This window comes from Acanthaster planci, unplaced genomic scaffold, assembly GCF_054643075.1.
Source record: "Acanthaster planci isolate LZ-2023a unplaced genomic scaffold, COTS_SCS Contig222, whole genome shotgun sequence".
Lineage (NCBI taxonomy): Eukaryota > Metazoa > Echinodermata > Asteroidea > Valvatida > Acanthasteridae > Acanthaster > Acanthaster planci.
In genome coordinates this window covers 17,535-35,002 of record NW_028257843.1, presented here as the reverse complement: position 1 = coordinate 35,002, position 17,468 = coordinate 17,535, and the positions used below count along the sequence as shown (strand labels likewise).

Here is a 17,468-nt window from a genome sequence, read left to right as displayed (position 1 = left end):
ATATGTGTTAATCCTAGCCATAGCCAGTAGATTCGGACGTGGCATTATCTGTGGCAAGGGCACTGAAGCAGATTTCCTCGATGGAGCTGTCTTGAAACCTGTTTCCAGTTAATGATCATTTTAGTTAGAGATGTTCGTTGCACTGAGAGCCTCTTGTGCACAGAGCTTGATTTTGATGCAGTGAGACGATTGCCATTATAATAAAACTCACGAAGCTGTTTATTCAGTTTCTGTTGGAGCTGCACATCTACATGAATTATCTTTTTTCTTCATTAAATTTCGCATTTTGAAACCCCCACTTTCTTGCCAACCTCGCCATTTTCATCTTTCAAGAAAGAAAAATTTAGAGCATTTGTTATTTCTGTGATGAGTGGCCCTTAACCTTTGCTTCGTTGATTTTTGACCCCTTCAGACCTACGACTTCAGCTCCCCCCAGGAATGCCCCTGTGTGGTCACCTTTCACCCCTCCCTCCAGTGCTTTGCTTGTGGCTTTGACAACGGCTGTGTCCGTGTCTTCAGCATCGCCAACACCAGCCTGGTGGCCGAGATGCGGTAGGCAGAGGGGATGCTTGAAATTTGAAAGATATTTTAAAATTGCACTTTCCTCTGATGCTAATGAGCCCCGAACTGGACCGAGAGAGAGCAAAGATTTCCTTGCAACGGAGGCTCCTTTGGTTGGAACTGCACTTTGCTGGTTCACAAACGATTGAAATGCATGCATTACGGTCGCATGGCTACCAACAAAATGAACATTTGCAACCAACATGGCTCTTATCAACCGATGAGGGAGTGCTTCTGCTCAAGGGGGAAAGCAAAACTCAGAGAGTTCTATTGAAACTAACCTGTTGAAGTTTTGGCATGAGTGTAACCATGCACAAATGCTTTATTCAAACTTTGTGCACATTTACTTATTGTTGGGTCAAGCAATCATTGTTTACACCAAATTCAAATATATATGCAAGTCTATGTGAGTTTTTAAGTTACTTCTGTGGGACACATGAGCTTGGTGGAGATCTTGCCGCTAGCTTGACTTTGCCTGTTTTGCATTTCCATGCAGCATCTGACTCGAAACCACAGTTGTACTGAAACGTTTTTTGGACTTGACAGTATTCATCAGTTAAAGAATGGTCTTAAGTCTCCCTTTGTTAGATCTGGTCACATTTTGTCATCAATACTTCACCAACAGACAGCACCGGGGCAAGATCACAGGCCTGGTCTACACACCCAACAGCCACTACCTCCTGAGTGCTGCTTCCCTGGGCTCCCTGGCCCTCTATGATGCCTCTCAGGAAGCCTACCCGTTGATGCGGTTGCTAGGTAACATGGTCGCCCGGGGGGAGAGGTACGGGCCTAGTGCTCTGGCCGTGAATGAGGACGGGAAGCATGTTGCATTTGTTGGGCCATCCGAATTCACGGTGATGGTTGTGGATGCGCGGTCCTTGGATGAGGCAAGTGTACTTCTCTGTTATTTGTAGTGAACAAACTATGCGCTCTTGTTTTAGTTACTTCAGTTTAATAATCTCATCGTTGCATCTGTAGATACCTTGAAGTGATTCTGTTAAAAGTTGTACCCTTTGAGGAGATATTGTAGGCACTCTATACCAGTGACAGTACTGCGTCGGGCATGCTACGATTGAAATTGTATGGCAACAAGTTCAGGTTGTGACATCTTAGCTGAAGGAGTATTCCTAACAACCTGGTTGAATAACACCCGCAACATGGCCAACTAGAAGCATGAAGGAAATGAAAAATATCTCTCCTGTGACAGATACTTGTATACGTTTTTAGTGTTCTGTTATCAATGCTTTCAAAACTTGGGAATTAGAAATGAAATTGCAGTGAGTAGCATGGAGGCCTCCCAAGTCATGCAAAATTGCTGACGTTTTCTCCTCAAGAAAATCAACTTGTGTATGGTTACAGAATTACGGCACAAGTATATCGTGCAGAATCTATAAACTCCTTTGCATGATCTGACTCAAAGTTACATTGATATTGCACATGATCTCATGGTTGAGGGTTGGGTTTAGAAGTGATGACTGTTCATCTTTTACTTTGTTGTTACAGGTGATGCGTATTGATATCACATCCATTGTATCGGCAGACACTGAGTCTCCCATGATAGACACCGCAGCAATGGTCCGCTATGCTCCACACAGAGCCAAGCAGCTCCTGGTGGCCACCACCAACTCCCACCTGCTCAGGCTGGATTCACGGACAGGAAGGCTCATCAACAAGGTTGGCTGATTTTCAGAACTATCAAGGGTTTTTAGTGCTCCGTAATGCCAGATTTGCATTTGGACTCAATTTTGTCCCAAGTGTGAACCAGCCCGTTAGAGTGGTTTAATTGACTGCTGGTTAGAAGAACAGTTCTTACGAAAAATCAGTGTGGTGGTACTGGTACTCATACTCGTCCTTGTACTTGAGTGCTTTTTCTGTACTTGTACTCATACTCAGGGAAATGCACTCATACTCAAGGAAATGTAGTCATACTCAAAGAAAAATTCCCTGTACTTGTACTCATACTTATGGAAAGGTACTCTACTACAACACTGCGAAAAAGTACATAATGCAATCACTGGTGAGGGCCTACTTCCACCGAAATACCGGATAAATGATTATTATAATTAAGTGCTGAGCTACTGGTTAACTAATGGTTGGTTTGTGACCCACCTTCCGCCTCTACAAAACTCCCCAGAGTTCAAATGAACTGTAGAAGACTGCTGTAAAATCTCACTATGAACATCTAACAAAAGAAGCTCTTTGCAATAACAATGGATGCTCATTGTTAGTGTACTGTGATTCTTTTGTGAGATGTTTGTCGTCTCTAATGGGACCCTGGCTTTCTTTTTACTATTTCCAAGTGATTGAGCAGACTAGTCTAACTGTCACCAGCAGTCGATGCATGCAGTCGATATAATAGAGCCAAGTTATCATTGCTCACAGTTTGGCTGCCGACTCGTTCTTAGGTGGAAACCAAGAACGAGCAATGTACATCACATTACTGCAGTCACAGGGCGGTCACTTTTTATGATGCATTCCAATCAACAGGTGTCCAATTTGCACCGGTCGGGTGTGACCGGCATGGAGGTGTGCTCGGACTGTCGCCACCTAGCCACAGCAGGAGACAAAGTCATCAAGATATGGGACTACCACATGAGGTTGGACATCAACTTCCAGGTATATCTGAGGATGAGCATTTATCGTCAGGTTTAAGTTGCACAAAGTTGGTTTTACTGAAATGAGGACATTCATTTTACCTGCAGCATGTAGGTGCGAGAGGAAAGCACCTTGACTTGGGAATTCTGCTGTGTGTGTTCAAATAACTCCCTTACTGGTGATGAATGGAGAATCTTGGATGACAGTCAAATACTGCCATCTCTGGTTGAGTTTGAGCGGCTTATTCTTGTATGTTTGCAAACGGCTCAATTTGTTGTTTGTGGGTTGACCACCCGAATGCCAGTGACCTACAAACTGGTAGTGGCAAGTAACATTCAACATGGTTGTGTCCATGTACGTGTTTTGAGGGTTGTTTGGATAACTGGGCTGAATTCTTTACTATTTAAAAAGGAAAATTAATTTCTGTGTTACGATGGAAAATTATTAAAGTTAATTTTGCAAAACTCCTCATTTTCTCTGGCTTTGTAAGCCATCTTGCTATTTTTCTTGGGCTGTCCAATAACCAATATCTTTTTCTGTGTGTTCCTGTAAAACCGTGACAACAAGTTGATGTATGATCCTGTTCTGAGAACAGTGTTCTTGGGTCATGTTCCCGCCGTTCGAGCGCGAGACCAAGGAACCCATGTGGAGAACAGGCCGCCCTAACTCGACCACTTTGTGCCTGATATCCTCATGAATACATTACATATTTCTTCTTCTTAATGTCTGGAGCTCCATGTCTGGTGTTCCCCGTGAGCAGCCAGTGTTCTGGCCATGCGCCATAAAGCCATGCTTTCTACTGCTGAGGGAGTAGTCGTTATGGAGTCCATACTGTTATCATTGATGTAATAATTTCCAACAGGTGTTCATTGGCCACTCGGAGAAGATTCAGCAGGTGGCATTCACCCCTGATGGCCTGGGACTGCTCAGCATAGGGGAGGCTGTCTTCTTGTGGGACTTCTATGGCACCAGTCGGGATCACCCAGCACTGTGAGCATTGTGGGCTTCTTACATAATGAAGAGCCTGTCTTGTTGTGTCTTATTTGGGCCAAATGTCATGGAACTTTTGAAGCTTACAGATTTGCTGAGCGTAGAAAGTTTCCCTCAGCAGAATCAGGTTAACGGCCAAATTTCTACTTGATGGATGTTGATTTTGAATGGCTTTAAGCTGAATTGTTTTGATTAGCAACTTAAAAGCATTTTCAGTTTAGCAATTTTACTCGTAAATGCAATGGTCCCTGGTCTTACCTTCATTGACCTGATACTTACAAACCTTCTTGTCTGTTATGCTTAGAAAAGCAGTGTTTTTTTCTTAGACTGTTCGTGGTATAACAGACACTCTGACCTCAGTTACATATGCTGCTGAGGCAAATAAGTTTTCCATCGCATTGAAACATTTATTCTATGAGAACATTGCTTAGATATAGTAACACAATAACAGAAACTGTCATCCCCACTTGTGCCTTCACTAAAGTTGGTAGTAGATTGAACTTTAACCCTAACACTCCTCAGTCCTCCAACAGGTGAAGGATTGAGGAGGGTTAGGGTTAATTAATTTCTTTTACATAAATGAGGGGGGGAGTCACTGCTTATTATAAAAATTTCATCATGTTTTATTTCTGTTTTGTTTGTTCTTAACAGAGGAACTACTTTAGAGACTGAACATTTTTTGAGCCAATCAGGTAAGTATAGCTTGTCCTGCGGTATTTCCATGAAGAAGTACGAGTGCCATGTCCACACAACTCTATCCTTGATTGTCTCAAAGTCTTGGATGTCTGTAAGGAACTTTGCTTGAAACTCATTTGCATCAGGTTTAGTAGACTCTCCCAACAACTAATCAGAAAATCCATGGGTTATAAATGAGTCGTATCAGTAATCGAGGCTCTCTGATAAAGATTTTTTTTTTCATTAAAGAAGTGTCTCTGAAATTGCAGGATCAAGACCGCAGCCACCGCGCAAAAGCCCCGTCCGCCGAAGTCTGGATATGACCGGCAGTTTACGTCCCCGGGACAAAGCCCCCATGCCGAGCTCTCCGACTAGACCTCTAGAGGCCAGTGACGCATCCACAGAGGACAAGGAGGAAGAGGAGGGCATCTCATTGCTAGGCGGGGTTGAGCGAGCAAACAAGGATGCGGAGACGGAGGTGGTCCTCATTGGGCCGGAGTCTGCGAGTCGGTCCAGTATGGAGGAGTCGAGCGTCACAGAAACAGTGAGTGCTGTCAGAGCTCGCATGTGTCTTTCATGACGGTAGCTTGTTTGTGCCAAAAGAGTTGCTTTGTGTTTGTAGAGTGTGTTCGTTCCATGCTTGGACTGTTGATTCCTAGTGGTGTAGTCATAAATTCAAGTGAAAGGCTAATCTACCCACTCTGTGCAAAAAAAATAACCCTACACTGGCGAAGAAACGAGAGGCTGGTGGGTGACTCTCTCCACTTTTCACTCGGTACCTGACAGGAAACCCTTAAATCTGACTCAGGCTGGCCAGCCGACCTTGCAAGCTCGGTGGTTGAATGGTTAAAACCTCTGCACTAGTAAGCAGGAGGTATTGGGTTTGAGTCCTGCCCGAGTAAGCTTGTGAATTTGTTTGCAAGCTCTGAGACAAGCGCTGAGTATACGGTGTTATGAATATATACGTCGGTGTGAGGGCAAAACCCGTCATTAAAATTAACATCTCCCCAGTGCAAAGTAAATCGTGAATTTAAACCTTTAGATTCCATTTAAAATGGGTCACTCGCCAATGGCTTCCTGTCCAAAGGGATGCCATTCCTGTGTGAAAATGCACTTCCTCTTGTTGTCGCCTCCTGACTCACTAATTGGGTGTTCTGCAGTGCATGCGACAAGTTTTCCTATTTGAATGCACACAAGACAACAAGTGCACATGCATGAGAGGAGAGCGCATGAGTGCAGGGCAATGATGGGACATGAAGCCCCAGTGCTTTCACTTGAAATACTGATCCCTCACTGCCAAGCGGCCTATCCATACACAGAGCGCACTATTGAGAATGCACCTGACTACAATCGTGGCCAAATCTCATCGGGCCTCCAGCCCCCTGAGCCCCTCTCAATGTTGGGTCTCAGCGCGCGACTTGCGCTCCAGCTGGAGATGATAACATTGACCGGGGGAGTGGGGGACTTGCAGAGTCTGTGGTTATTGACATGTGCCCCAACCATTTTGTCTAGGATTGTAGGTGTAGGAAAAAGCACAGACACAACACAGTGATAATGATTCGTCAGGAAGGATGGCAGAGGTATAGTGTGACCGAGACCCAGAATTGTAAAAAATGTCACAAACAAACAGGCCATTTTCATTTCAATATATTCTGGCTTTGATATCTCGTACTCTCTGTAAAGCTGGTTTTCATTTGACTAATCAACAAATTAAACTGAATTTGGGTTTGGATTTTTCCCCCTGAAGGATGAAGCTCCACCTGTGGAAACCCTAGGGACAAGCCCACGCATCCAGAGACACCGCAGAGCAGAGCCAGGGATGGACCCCACAGCCCCACCCCTGCCAGTCCTTAAGCCGGCCACTGACAAAGCCAAGCAGACGAGGCCCAGTTGCTACAGCCACTTTGTGGCAAGGGAGAACCGCACACAGATGGCGCAAGTAAGCCAAGGTTTACCTCTAAACTTCTGCCAGTCATAGGATTTGAGCAGGAACTATTGAGGGTGCTGTGTAGCAATCAGTAAAGGTCGAGTTTGGGCGGTCTGTTCTTGACACGGGTTTCTTGTTCTCGTGTTCGAAAGGCGGGAACACGACTCAAGAACACTGTTCTCGGAACAGGATCACACACCACCTCCTCGTTAGGGTTTTACAGGAAAAACTCATGAGATTTTGATTTTTGATTAGCTGCAAAAGTGGAGAGGTGGCTTCCAAAGCCATAGACCATGTAGACAATGGGAAGTTTTGCAAAATTAACATTAATTATTTTTTGAAACACAGAAATGAATGTTCCTGTTTATATAGAAAAGAATTCAACCCATCCAAAACTTAACTCTCGAGTAACGTACATGGACGCCGCCATGTTGCATGTTTTTTGCTTCTTCCAGGCGTTCGAGCGGCCGACCCACAAATAACAAATCGAACTGTCCGTGAACATACGGGAACAAGCCGCCCGAACTCAGCCAAAGAGTCTTGTGGGAAAAACATGGAACAATCTCTACAGGAGACCATTGACTAAGTAAAGTTTGTCAAATTTATGTGTATCTTTACCACATCAGTATGTATGTAGGTACGTTTATATATGTATACCACATCAGTACTCGCGTCTTGAAATGAAAATACACTCAGCACAGAACTGATAGATGGGGCATTGATAAGTTAAACTCTTCAATAGACCTTATATGTTAAGACAGAGTCAGAGGTTGTTCCTTGTTATTTAATTTAGTTACAGTGATTTTACAAAAGGTTTACTCGAGCTTATCCCAGAGAAGGAAAGAAGTACCCTCTTACGTAACGTCATTTGCATAAGGTCTAGATTTGTTTGAAGCCTGGCTACTTTGTCCTGTAGTCTTGTGATAGTCTTCTTTTCAAGCATGCATTTCAAGTTCATTCGGTCATATTCTCCCTTGATTTGTCAAAGGGACTTTCCCTACGTATCTGTCTACATCTTCAGCAACGTCGGTGCCTTGTAGAATTAAGAAAATTCAGTTTTCTGGACCAGTCCATGGCTGGGATTGTTGCACATCCAGGAAATCCTCAGTGTATTGCTACCTGTAGTGTAAATAACTGTCCATCCATTAACGTTTTTCTGAAAGATTACTGCACAGCGCCATCATTGGGGCCTTCAGAATATGCTGTACCCTCGTGCCGGGGTTTGTTGGTGCAGACATCCACATTTTTCAGATTGCTCTGTCCTTTTCCAGCGGCGGTATATAGCCCCTCCCAACCAGGCTGGTATGAAACTGAAGTCGGTCCTTGGGTACAACGGCAATGGCAGAGGGAACCTGGTCTGGCACCCCGACACCGGGCTGTTTGCCTACACTAGTGGCTGTATAATTGTCATTGAGGACCTGCATACCGGGACCCAGAAGCATCTCATGGGTAAGACATGGTAACATGGTAGCTAATAAGTCTCAGTAAAGATTTAGGCTGCATCCAAATCTGTTGTCTAGAGCTAGGTCTGGGTCTTTGCTCCATTGGAAATGTGTGGAGAAGCGTAGACAATAGACCTAGCCGTAGCTCTGGAAGCCCGTTTCGGACACGGCCTTACTCTTAACCTACCACGATTCCTTTAAGTGGACTTTAACTTGATAGCCCTGACAATTTGACCACTGCTGTGCTGAACTCATGTGTTTGGTTTGGTAAAAAAATTTGGCATGGCAGTTGCACAGCTTCGAGAACCACCCCGCTTGGAAAGTCGAGTTTGGCATGGCAACAACCTTTGGCTCAGGATCGGTTACTGCACCATTGCCATCCTGTGCGATAGCGTCACAGTGCTGTTCTAAGTACCATGCAATACTTCTTGCTAAATACAAATGCATTAGAAGTTGGTACCACCGACATCAGTGGTTGTTCTGCCAAGTTGCCATGCACAAATATTCACGGCTGAACATAATTTTATTAGGAAAGAAATGCAAATAAATGCATTTCAATACACACCAAACCTCTTGCATATTATGACTGTCAGAGTCGCACCTGCTAGTTTAATAACAGGTGCGCATTAGCAAGAGGCTTAAAAAAAACCACAATTTCTGTTTCCCGTTGTAGGTCACGTGGAGGAGATCTCCACGCTGACACTGCAGCACGACTGCCAGGTGCTAGCCTCCGCTTCAGGCGCTAATGGGCTCGCCGCCAGCCAGATCTGCCTGTGGGACGTCCAGGGGGCGCTCTGCAAGAAGGTGCTGTCCTACCACGAGCATGACGTCATCTGCCTGGCCTACTCCAGGGATGATAGATTCTTAGTCTCAGTTGGTAAGAAAAAAAGTGGTCAACTTCAACGTTTAATTTTCCTTCTGGTGTTTCAAGCTACTTATTGTGAAAACTACAATAAGCTCGACTCTTGAAACAGAATTCCACAGTTAAGAACAAATGGTCTCCGCTTGGCAGTCTAAGTCCAGGCAAATGCGACAGACAGTTGTGGCGTAGGTCCAGATTTCCATGGGTAAATCCAGATCTAGATGTGACCTGTACTGTGAATTTATTTTGATCAAAGTTGTGCTTAAAAGAAACTGAGACCTGATTGGTGCGGCTGTCTGTAATTTTAAAACACTTTTGTAATGAAATGTGGCTGTACAGATGCGTGCGAGTTTGTTTCCATTGTGCAAAGTGCACTGCTAAACTTTCAGACGCACTTTTTTTGCAAGTGCCAGTTTTCTTCAGTCAAAGATTTTGCTGTATGACCACAATTTACAGTTTGTGAAGTGTAATACGGCTCACTTACATTTTGTAAATGCAGTATGATCCAAATCTTATGCCACGTATCCTGTGATGAAAATGTATTCCAATCCCCCAATTCGTTATTTCATCATCTTTTGTTTTTATTTTCATCAGCAAGAGCAAGTTTTTATCATCTGATTTGACAGTCTGATAAAAATGAACGTTACGTGGATGAAAAATGTTCAGAGTTCCTGTTGATTTCCATCGTGCAAGATTCAAAGGATTTTAATCTAGAATTACATTGGTGATTTCTGACTTATTTTGTTAAGTTGGGACACGGAATCACAGAGCACTTTGGTTTTGCCCATATCACCAGAGAGATGACCTTGAAGTGGAACTGACTTTGTTGATATTCCCTTCTTTTTCAAAACTTATCATCTGTCCATCTATCACCTTCCTCAGGTGATTACCGGGATTGTACCCTGGTGGTGTGGAGCACCCACGACTACAGCCTCCTGGCAGCCTCCAAGACGGCCAGACCCATCCACGCCCTGGCCTGGGACCCTTACACTACCAATGAGTTCTGCTCGGTCGGTGAGACGGGCACGTTGCTGTTCTGGCTTCTGGACGAGACCCAGGGCAGGTTCAGCCTGAACGTCCATGAGGCGGACGTGCCTCAGGACCTACTGGACTCAAAGCACATGGTAAGCCCACACATAGTTAGGTCACCTACTCAGTGAGGACATTCCTTGTGTGAGGACATTACATTGTATACACATGGTTAGGTTGCCTACTCAGTGAGGACATTCCTTGTGTGAGGACATTACATTGTATACACATGGTTAGGTTGCCTACTCAGTGAGGACATTCCTTGTGTGAGGACATTACATTGTATACACATGGTTAGGTTGCCTACTCAGTGAAGACATTCCTTGTGTGAGGACATTACATTGTATACACATGGTTAGGTTGCCTACTCAGTGAAGACATTCCTTGTGTGAGGACATTACATTGTATACACATGGTTAGGTTGCCTACTCACATTCTCCAGAGTGAATACCAAATCTGAACACGAGATCAAGATATACTCATGGTGGACCCCACCAATGGCTGAAGGATTTTTACCAGCGGTTGTGAAAAACAGCTTTCCTGTAATGGTTATTCTGAACAGCTTATGCAGCTCTTGTTCTGTATATAGAGTACCCTGTGGATCTGCTAATTTCATTGTTCTGTACATAGAATGCCCTGTGGATCTGCTGATTTCATTGTCTTGTGCATAGAGTGCCCTGTGGATCTGCTGATTTCATTGTCCTGTACATAGAGTGTCCTGTGGATCTGCTGATTTCATCGTCCTGTACATAGAGTGCCCTGTGGATCTGCTGATTTCATTGTCCTGTACATAGAGTGCCCTGTGGATCTGCTGATTTCATTGTCCTACACATAGAGTGCCCTGTGGATCTGCTGATTTCATTGTCCTATACAAAGAATGCCCTGTGGATCTGCTGATTTCATCGTCCTGTACATAGAGTGTCCTGTGGATCTGCTGATTTCATTGTCCTGTGCATAGAGTGCCCTGTGGATCTGCTGATTTCATTGTCCTGTACATAGAGTGCCCTGTGGATCTGCTGATTTCATTGTCCTGTACAAAGAGTGCCCTGTGGATCTGCTGATTTCATCGTCCTGTACATAGAGTGCCCTGTGGATCTGCTGATTTCATTGTCCTGTACAAAGAGTGCCCTGTGGATCTGCTGATTTCATCGTCCTGTACATAGAGTGCCCTGTGGATCTGCTAATTTCATTGTTCTGTACATAGAGTGCCCTGTGGATCTGCTGATTTCATTGTCCTGTACAAAGAGTGCCCTGTGGATCTGCTGATTTCATCGTCCTGTACATAGAGTGCCCTGTGGATCTGCTGATTTCATTGTTCTGTACATAGAGTGCCCTGTGGATCTGCTGATTTCATCGTCCTGTACATAGAGTGCCCTGTGGATCTGCTAATTTCATTGTTCTGTACATAGAGTGCCCTGTGGATCTGCTGATTTCATTGTCCTGTACAAAGAGTGCCCTGTGGATCTGCTGATTTCATCGTCCTGTACATAGAGTGCCCTGTGGATCTGCTAATTTCATTGTTCTGTACATAGAGTGCCCTGTGGATCTGCTGATTTCATTGTCCTGTACAAAGAGTGCCCTGTGGATCTGCTGATTTCATCGTCCTGTACATAGAGTGCCCTGTGGATCTGCTAATTTCATTGTTCTGTACATAGAGTGCCCTGTGGATCTGCTGATTTCATTGTCCTGTACATAGAGTGCCCTGTGGATCTACTGATTTCATTGTCCTGTACAAAGAGTGCCCTGTGGATCTGCTAATTTCATTGTTCTGTACATAGAGTGCCCTGTGGATCTGCTGATTTCATTGTCCTGTACATAGAGTGCCCTGTGGATCTGCTGATTTCATCGTCCTGTACATAGAGTACCCTGTGGATCTGCTAATTTCATTGTCCTGTACATAGAGTGCCCTGTGGATTTGCTGATTTCATTGTTCTGTACATAGAGTATCCTGTGGATCTGCTAATTTCATTGTCCTGTACATAGAGTGCCCTGTGGGTCTGCTAATTTCATTGTCCTGTGCATAGAGTGCCCTGTGGATCTGCTGATTTCATTGTCCTGTGCATAGAGTGCCCTGTGGATCTGCTGATTTCATTGTCCTGTGCATAGAGTGCCCTGTGGATCTGCTAATTTCATTGTCCTGTACATAGAGTGCCCTGTGGATCTGCTGATTTCATTGTCCTGTGCATAGAGTGCCCTGTGGATCTGCTAATTTCATTGTCCTGTGCATAGAGTGCCCTGTGGATCTGCTAATTTCATTGTCCTGTGCATAGAGTGCCCTGTGGATCTGCTGATTTCATTGTCCTGTGCATAGAGTGCCCTGTGGATCTGCTGATTTCATTGTTCTTTATTCTTACTGTGGCAGTGTTATTTTATCTTGCTTATCTCAGATCCTGGGCGATGTAGCCTTCACCAGTCTGCAGTACGGGGGAGACAGCGTGCTATATGTAGGTACCAACACTGGAATACTTTCAGCTTGGGATACCAGGCACAACTCATGCTTCATGCACTGGGATGCTGACTCGGCAGAAATAGGTACGTCCAAGAGACAATTCAAATTGTCTTGAGACACATTTCAAGAGTTCTCATAGTCTCCGTACAGAGGACTTATTGAGTTTTTCTTTGTTTACGTTTTATGTGTCTTGGTATGTCAAGTTTCTTAAGCAACAAAAATTATTTAATGGAGCCCTTATGTAAAGCTTTTTAAAATCATTTTGTTTGCCAAGTACCTAGCATGAATAATTATTTGTTGTGCATAACCTTGAATAACTTTGTTTATTTAACTGTTCTCGTGGCCTCCTTTTGTGGCAGTTCTTACACAAATCTATCTTTATGCAAAATCTTTCAAATACTGCAAGTGCATTTGACAAATAAAGCCAAATAATGCACTTGTATTTTTTAAAGATGTTGAGAGTTGTTGCACCCAATGCTCTATTGAAAGGTACACATTCAGGCAAAGTGCGAGGAGATTGCTTCTCATGACTGTAGAGACAACAAGGCATGCATTACGCTCATTGGTTAAGTCTCTCCCCAAACAAGAGCATAATTAAGGTATGAATTTCCTGCCCTGTCATGCAGGGTTGATAGTGAGTCGGTTTGGCAGCAGTCGTCTGATCACTGGTGGGGCCTCACGGATGCTTCGGCTGTGGTCTGTGTACGGTGTCGGGGAACTCCGACTGGCTGCTGGGTTGTCCAACGGGTAAGTCAAATTCTGTTACCTGTTAGTCCATCTTAGTCGTTTATCAAGTTTTCGACAAACATTACAGTGATGGATTGAGAGCTGAAGTGAAAGCAGTCCTTCCCTAGCCAGTTTTCATGTTTGGAAATATTATTTCACTCTTTAATGGGAATACCTTAAAGGTCTAATGAAACTTTTGTGCAAAGTTTTAATCGAGTTTAGAAGTCCAATCACAAGGAGCGTCATAGGTAATGTGATAAGAGAAATGTCTTTGTCACAGTTCATGTGACTGGTGAGTGGTCATTAACTAGACAGGTTACTGGAGACTTGCAATGTGTGACTTGTAACGATTTGTTGTGTCGTTTGAGCAACTTGAAAAAAAAAACCAACGGATTGGCTGTGCTGATATTTATGTCTGCCCTTTCCCCCTGCTGCACAGTCATGTCGGCCAGGGTCTTGTCATGGAGGATGAGATGTCATTAGACGGCACTGTAACGGCGGCAGAGTTCGACGACACCATGGACATCGGTGTGGTAGGCACCACGTCTGGTACCCTGTGGTACATCAACTGGGTGGAGCGGAGTTGCATCAGGATAGTCAGTTCCCACATCGGCAAGGTTTGTAGGCTGCGACCAGATGCAATGTTTGCGTTGATGGGCTGCAGCTCATGAATTAGAAGCTGTTTCTGTACGCGCGAGATGGCCCGTCTCGGGTCCGTTTTGCGGAAACCTGTCAGCAATTGTTGGAAACGGTGCTACAAAAGAAAAATCCCACTGACGTTATGGCCTTGGTGCACTGATACTTACATGCATGAGGCTGTCGCTTTTGGTACGTCTCATTAAACCTTACCCTGCTTTGTGCAAAAAGGTCAAAAGATATGCTGATCTGTAGGATGTCATTTCATTGGGCGGTGACATTCATTTATTTATCCTTTCATTTCTTAAATCAATTATTTTTTACTTCAACTTGTACTATGCCGTTGATCATTTTTATGGAAACAGTGCATTATAAATTTTCGGTTATTATTAATATCATTATTGAGTTACCAAGCACAAATGTGCATTACGAGATAAGGGGAGCCAGCCCCACTGGATACTGTCAGAGTTGAATCCTATGATGTGAGAGTCGACTTATTGGATCTTGATGTACATATTAGGCTTCTCAATTTTAAACTGTTGTATAGAGTTGCTTTGAGTAGGGTTTCTAATTGGTATACAGTGGAAGGTTTGGTCAATTATAGATATGAAGTCCTGATATTCATTAATTGCCCAACTTTGGTGCCTCAGGTGTTGACTGATCATGACAAGTACAACCTGGGCCCACTTTCATGGAGCTGCTTAAAAGTTAGCAAAAAAGTCATGCTGACATTAGCAGAAAATTTTGATAACCCAAAGCAGTATTTCATGGCGGTGCTTGGTGAGGTAGTGCTACGGGTTGCATGCACATAGGGATTCTATTGTCACATTGCTAAGTTTCAGCAAATTTTTCCTGAGCTTACTGCTTACGGTCTCCATGAAATATGTGGAGCCTCTGTTAGCCTGAAATTGTGTGCTAAGCAAAGCCGTGAAATTGGGCTCTGTAATTAGGTCCTCTGTTAGTGATAAGCATATATATATTTTATTGTTATTTTCATTGTTTTTACTTTACTTTAATACTCTGCTGGTATTGTCGTGTAACGTTAGAGTTGTAAACCGATGAGCAATGAAATTTTATTTATGGAGTAGTAAAGTTTTGAATTGAATTGATTCATCTTGAAACTGTTCTTTGAGGACCCCAGCTTGATGTCATTTGTTTCCTTAGGTGAATTCCATTGTTTTTAGTGCCTCTGATTACTTCGCCTCATGTGACGATGACGGCAGCCTTCGTCTCTACACATTGACAGACTTGGAACAGACTCTGCAATTCCAAGTCCTGGATCAGGTATTGGAAATCTTTTTAATTCTGACTTAATGCTCAGAAGTAATTTCCCGGAAAGTCCTGACAGTTTAACAAATGTTTAGATGTTGATGATTGATGACATAATTTCCCAGGATCTGACAGTGAATATTGTCCATCTTGCTGTTGTAGTCACAAATGAACATCAGAGCTAGAGACACTGTTTAGTATTCAATGGCTGGTTTGAATGTGGGATTTTTGGAAGGACTGTATGTCACCTGACATGGACTTTGGGTGTCTTTTTTTCCCTTGAGTTCTGCTTTTCATTGGATGCATCTGTTGGTCAAAAACAAATCTTAAATTCATCATTCGAAAAGCTATCAAGCAGAGAAATTTCACAATCCAATTCTACAGTTGTAGCGATGTGATGTGGATCTAAGTTCAGCCATCGTACTTGACCACCCATGTCAGACTTGAATCGATTCCAGGCTTGGTAGACCAGTCTGTATATAGTTTTTAGTACAGTTTTCAATGTGTTCTTCTTTTTGAATCTGGGCAGAGCTGCCATTGCATGGCCTTCAGCCCTAATCCGGTACCGACCAGTTCCAGCCAGGTTGTTCCAGCTGAGAAGGAGGGCCAGGCACTGCAGCGAGTGGTAGCTGGCTACAGTGACGGGACGGTGCGTATCTTTGACCTAGATCTGGTGGAGATGGTTCTCAAGATGCAGCCACACGGCGTGGCAGTCACCGTCATCAGCTTCTCTTCTGATGGTCAGTTGCCATCCTCATCTGTATTTCCTGTCTGGCGCTCTCATTGTCAGAGGAAAACGGCTAGTCAAATTGTTTTAAAAATCAAAATCTATCTTAAAATTACTTGCTACATGTTGTAGGAGATTGCTACATATGTAGTATTAGTGGGGCACTTTTAACTACCATCTTGCATGTGCTTTTTGTTTATATTTCTGCAAGTGTAAGGAGCAATCAATGCAAAGAATATGGCCAGGGAAATTATTGTTGCACTTTTTCAAAAGTGTAGTGCATGATACTTGTTTTGAAGAGTCTGTTAGTAAGAGAATTTTTTGGGGGGGGGTTCACTTTTAGTGGCAGAGTCTTTGACTTTGACAAGGTGTTTGGTAACAATTAATACTTTGCTACTGAGGTTTAGTGGAGCCATTTCTGACTTCACAGGTCACGTTGTCCTGTCTGGTGGCACAGATGGTATCATAGCGGTCAGTTCTCCAACCACAGGAATGACCATGAGAGTCATTAATGACCACAGAGGAGCACCGATAACTGACATGCATGTTACTAGCAACCAGGTATGTCACACTACCTACTATTTTTAATTTGCTGTGTTTAAATGAAAAACTAGTCGTCAACCATTTCCTGCCGGGGCAGTTATCAATGGTGATGATACTGGGGTGGGATATTTATCTTTTTTTTCTGTTTTCAAAATTCTTTAAAAATTCCTATCTTCATTTACTGGACACTTATAAACACGTGAAGGACTGTCTGGTGTCCACTGTAGCCTGACAGACAAAATCTACCGACGCCTGAGTATTTAAGCCAGGCCTGCAGCCTTGTAAAAAGAGCCTGGATTGTGCAGTGTTATGTAACTTTCTTTTGTTCACGAATCTGGCTCAATAGGGGCCAGATTAGCATGCAGCGGTGCTGTGTGGCTCATCGCAGTGGTGGAGCGCTTTTGTCCCGGGTGGTAACCCGCTTGCTCTAAATGCCCCAAACCGTGGTACATGTATACTGTTTCAAAACAAGGCTGGATTATCTCCACTTTTGAGAGTGAAAAAAATGTTGGTAATTCCCAGCAGCCTGGTCTTTTGTTCCGAGTACGGTCTTTTGTTACAAGGCCCTGTTCCCTTTGTCCGAGTTCGGTAACCCCAGCCACGCATACAAAGCATAGGTGTCCGGATCCGGAATCCCCGGCAGGAAGTGGTTAAAACAGCCTGTCATAGATGTGACTTTGATGTTTGGAGCATGTTCATATCATTTCCCAAGGTGCTTTTTGTTTTGAAGATGTACTTGGAATATTTCCACATTTATTTATTGACAATAAAAAAGTCTTTCTACCACCCTGGTACACATTTCGTCTTTTCTTTCGCGTAAATTTAAAAAGTCAGTTCTGGAACATCTGACTTTAAGTCAATCCGAGGAAGAGGTTTCTGTCTATGTAATCTAACATAAGAGTATTAACTTCTCTTGCCTGTGGTCAAATTAAATGCTATCGTTAACCACATGGTACTGGCTGCCTGCTTTAAATTGAATTACCCTTGGCTGTTGACAAACGAAACTAGAATGCTGGTTCCTATGAGTTTGTGGTTTA

At 43.6% G+C, this 17,468-nt stretch overlaps 1 protein-coding gene across 1 annotated transcript in view; it reads left to right on the top strand.

Annotated features, from left to right (window-relative positions):
• Nucleotides 1–412: 412 nt before the first annotated feature.
• Nucleotides 413–17,468, top strand: part of LOC147795010 (WD repeat-containing protein 90-like) — a gene marked incomplete at its 5' end in the record, with an annotated part of 20,401 nt that continues 3,345 nt past the window's right edge. Inside the window, 17 exons of the mRNA XM_087132346.1 lie at nucleotides 413–552; nucleotides 1,187–1,448; nucleotides 2,065–2,235; nucleotides 3,049–3,177; nucleotides 4,019–4,146; nucleotides 4,798–4,838; nucleotides 5,091–5,365; nucleotides 6,569–6,760; nucleotides 8,020–8,197; nucleotides 8,864–9,067; nucleotides 9,935–10,176; nucleotides 12,469–12,613; nucleotides 13,157–13,277; nucleotides 13,696–13,873; nucleotides 15,057–15,176; nucleotides 15,691–15,901; nucleotides 16,319–16,449. Coding sequence (XP_086988472.1) covers nucleotides 413–552; nucleotides 1,187–1,448; nucleotides 2,065–2,235; nucleotides 3,049–3,177; nucleotides 4,019–4,146; nucleotides 4,798–4,838; nucleotides 5,091–5,365; nucleotides 6,569–6,760; nucleotides 8,020–8,197; nucleotides 8,864–9,067; nucleotides 9,935–10,176; nucleotides 12,469–12,613; nucleotides 13,157–13,277; nucleotides 13,696–13,873; nucleotides 15,057–15,176; nucleotides 15,691–15,901; nucleotides 16,319–16,449 — 2,868 coding nt within the window. The remainder of the gene's footprint in view (nucleotides 553–1,186; nucleotides 1,449–2,064; nucleotides 2,236–3,048; nucleotides 3,178–4,018; nucleotides 4,147–4,797; nucleotides 4,839–5,090; nucleotides 5,366–6,568; nucleotides 6,761–8,019; nucleotides 8,198–8,863; nucleotides 9,068–9,934; nucleotides 10,177–12,468; nucleotides 12,614–13,156; nucleotides 13,278–13,695; nucleotides 13,874–15,056; nucleotides 15,177–15,690; nucleotides 15,902–16,318; nucleotides 16,450–17,468) is intronic.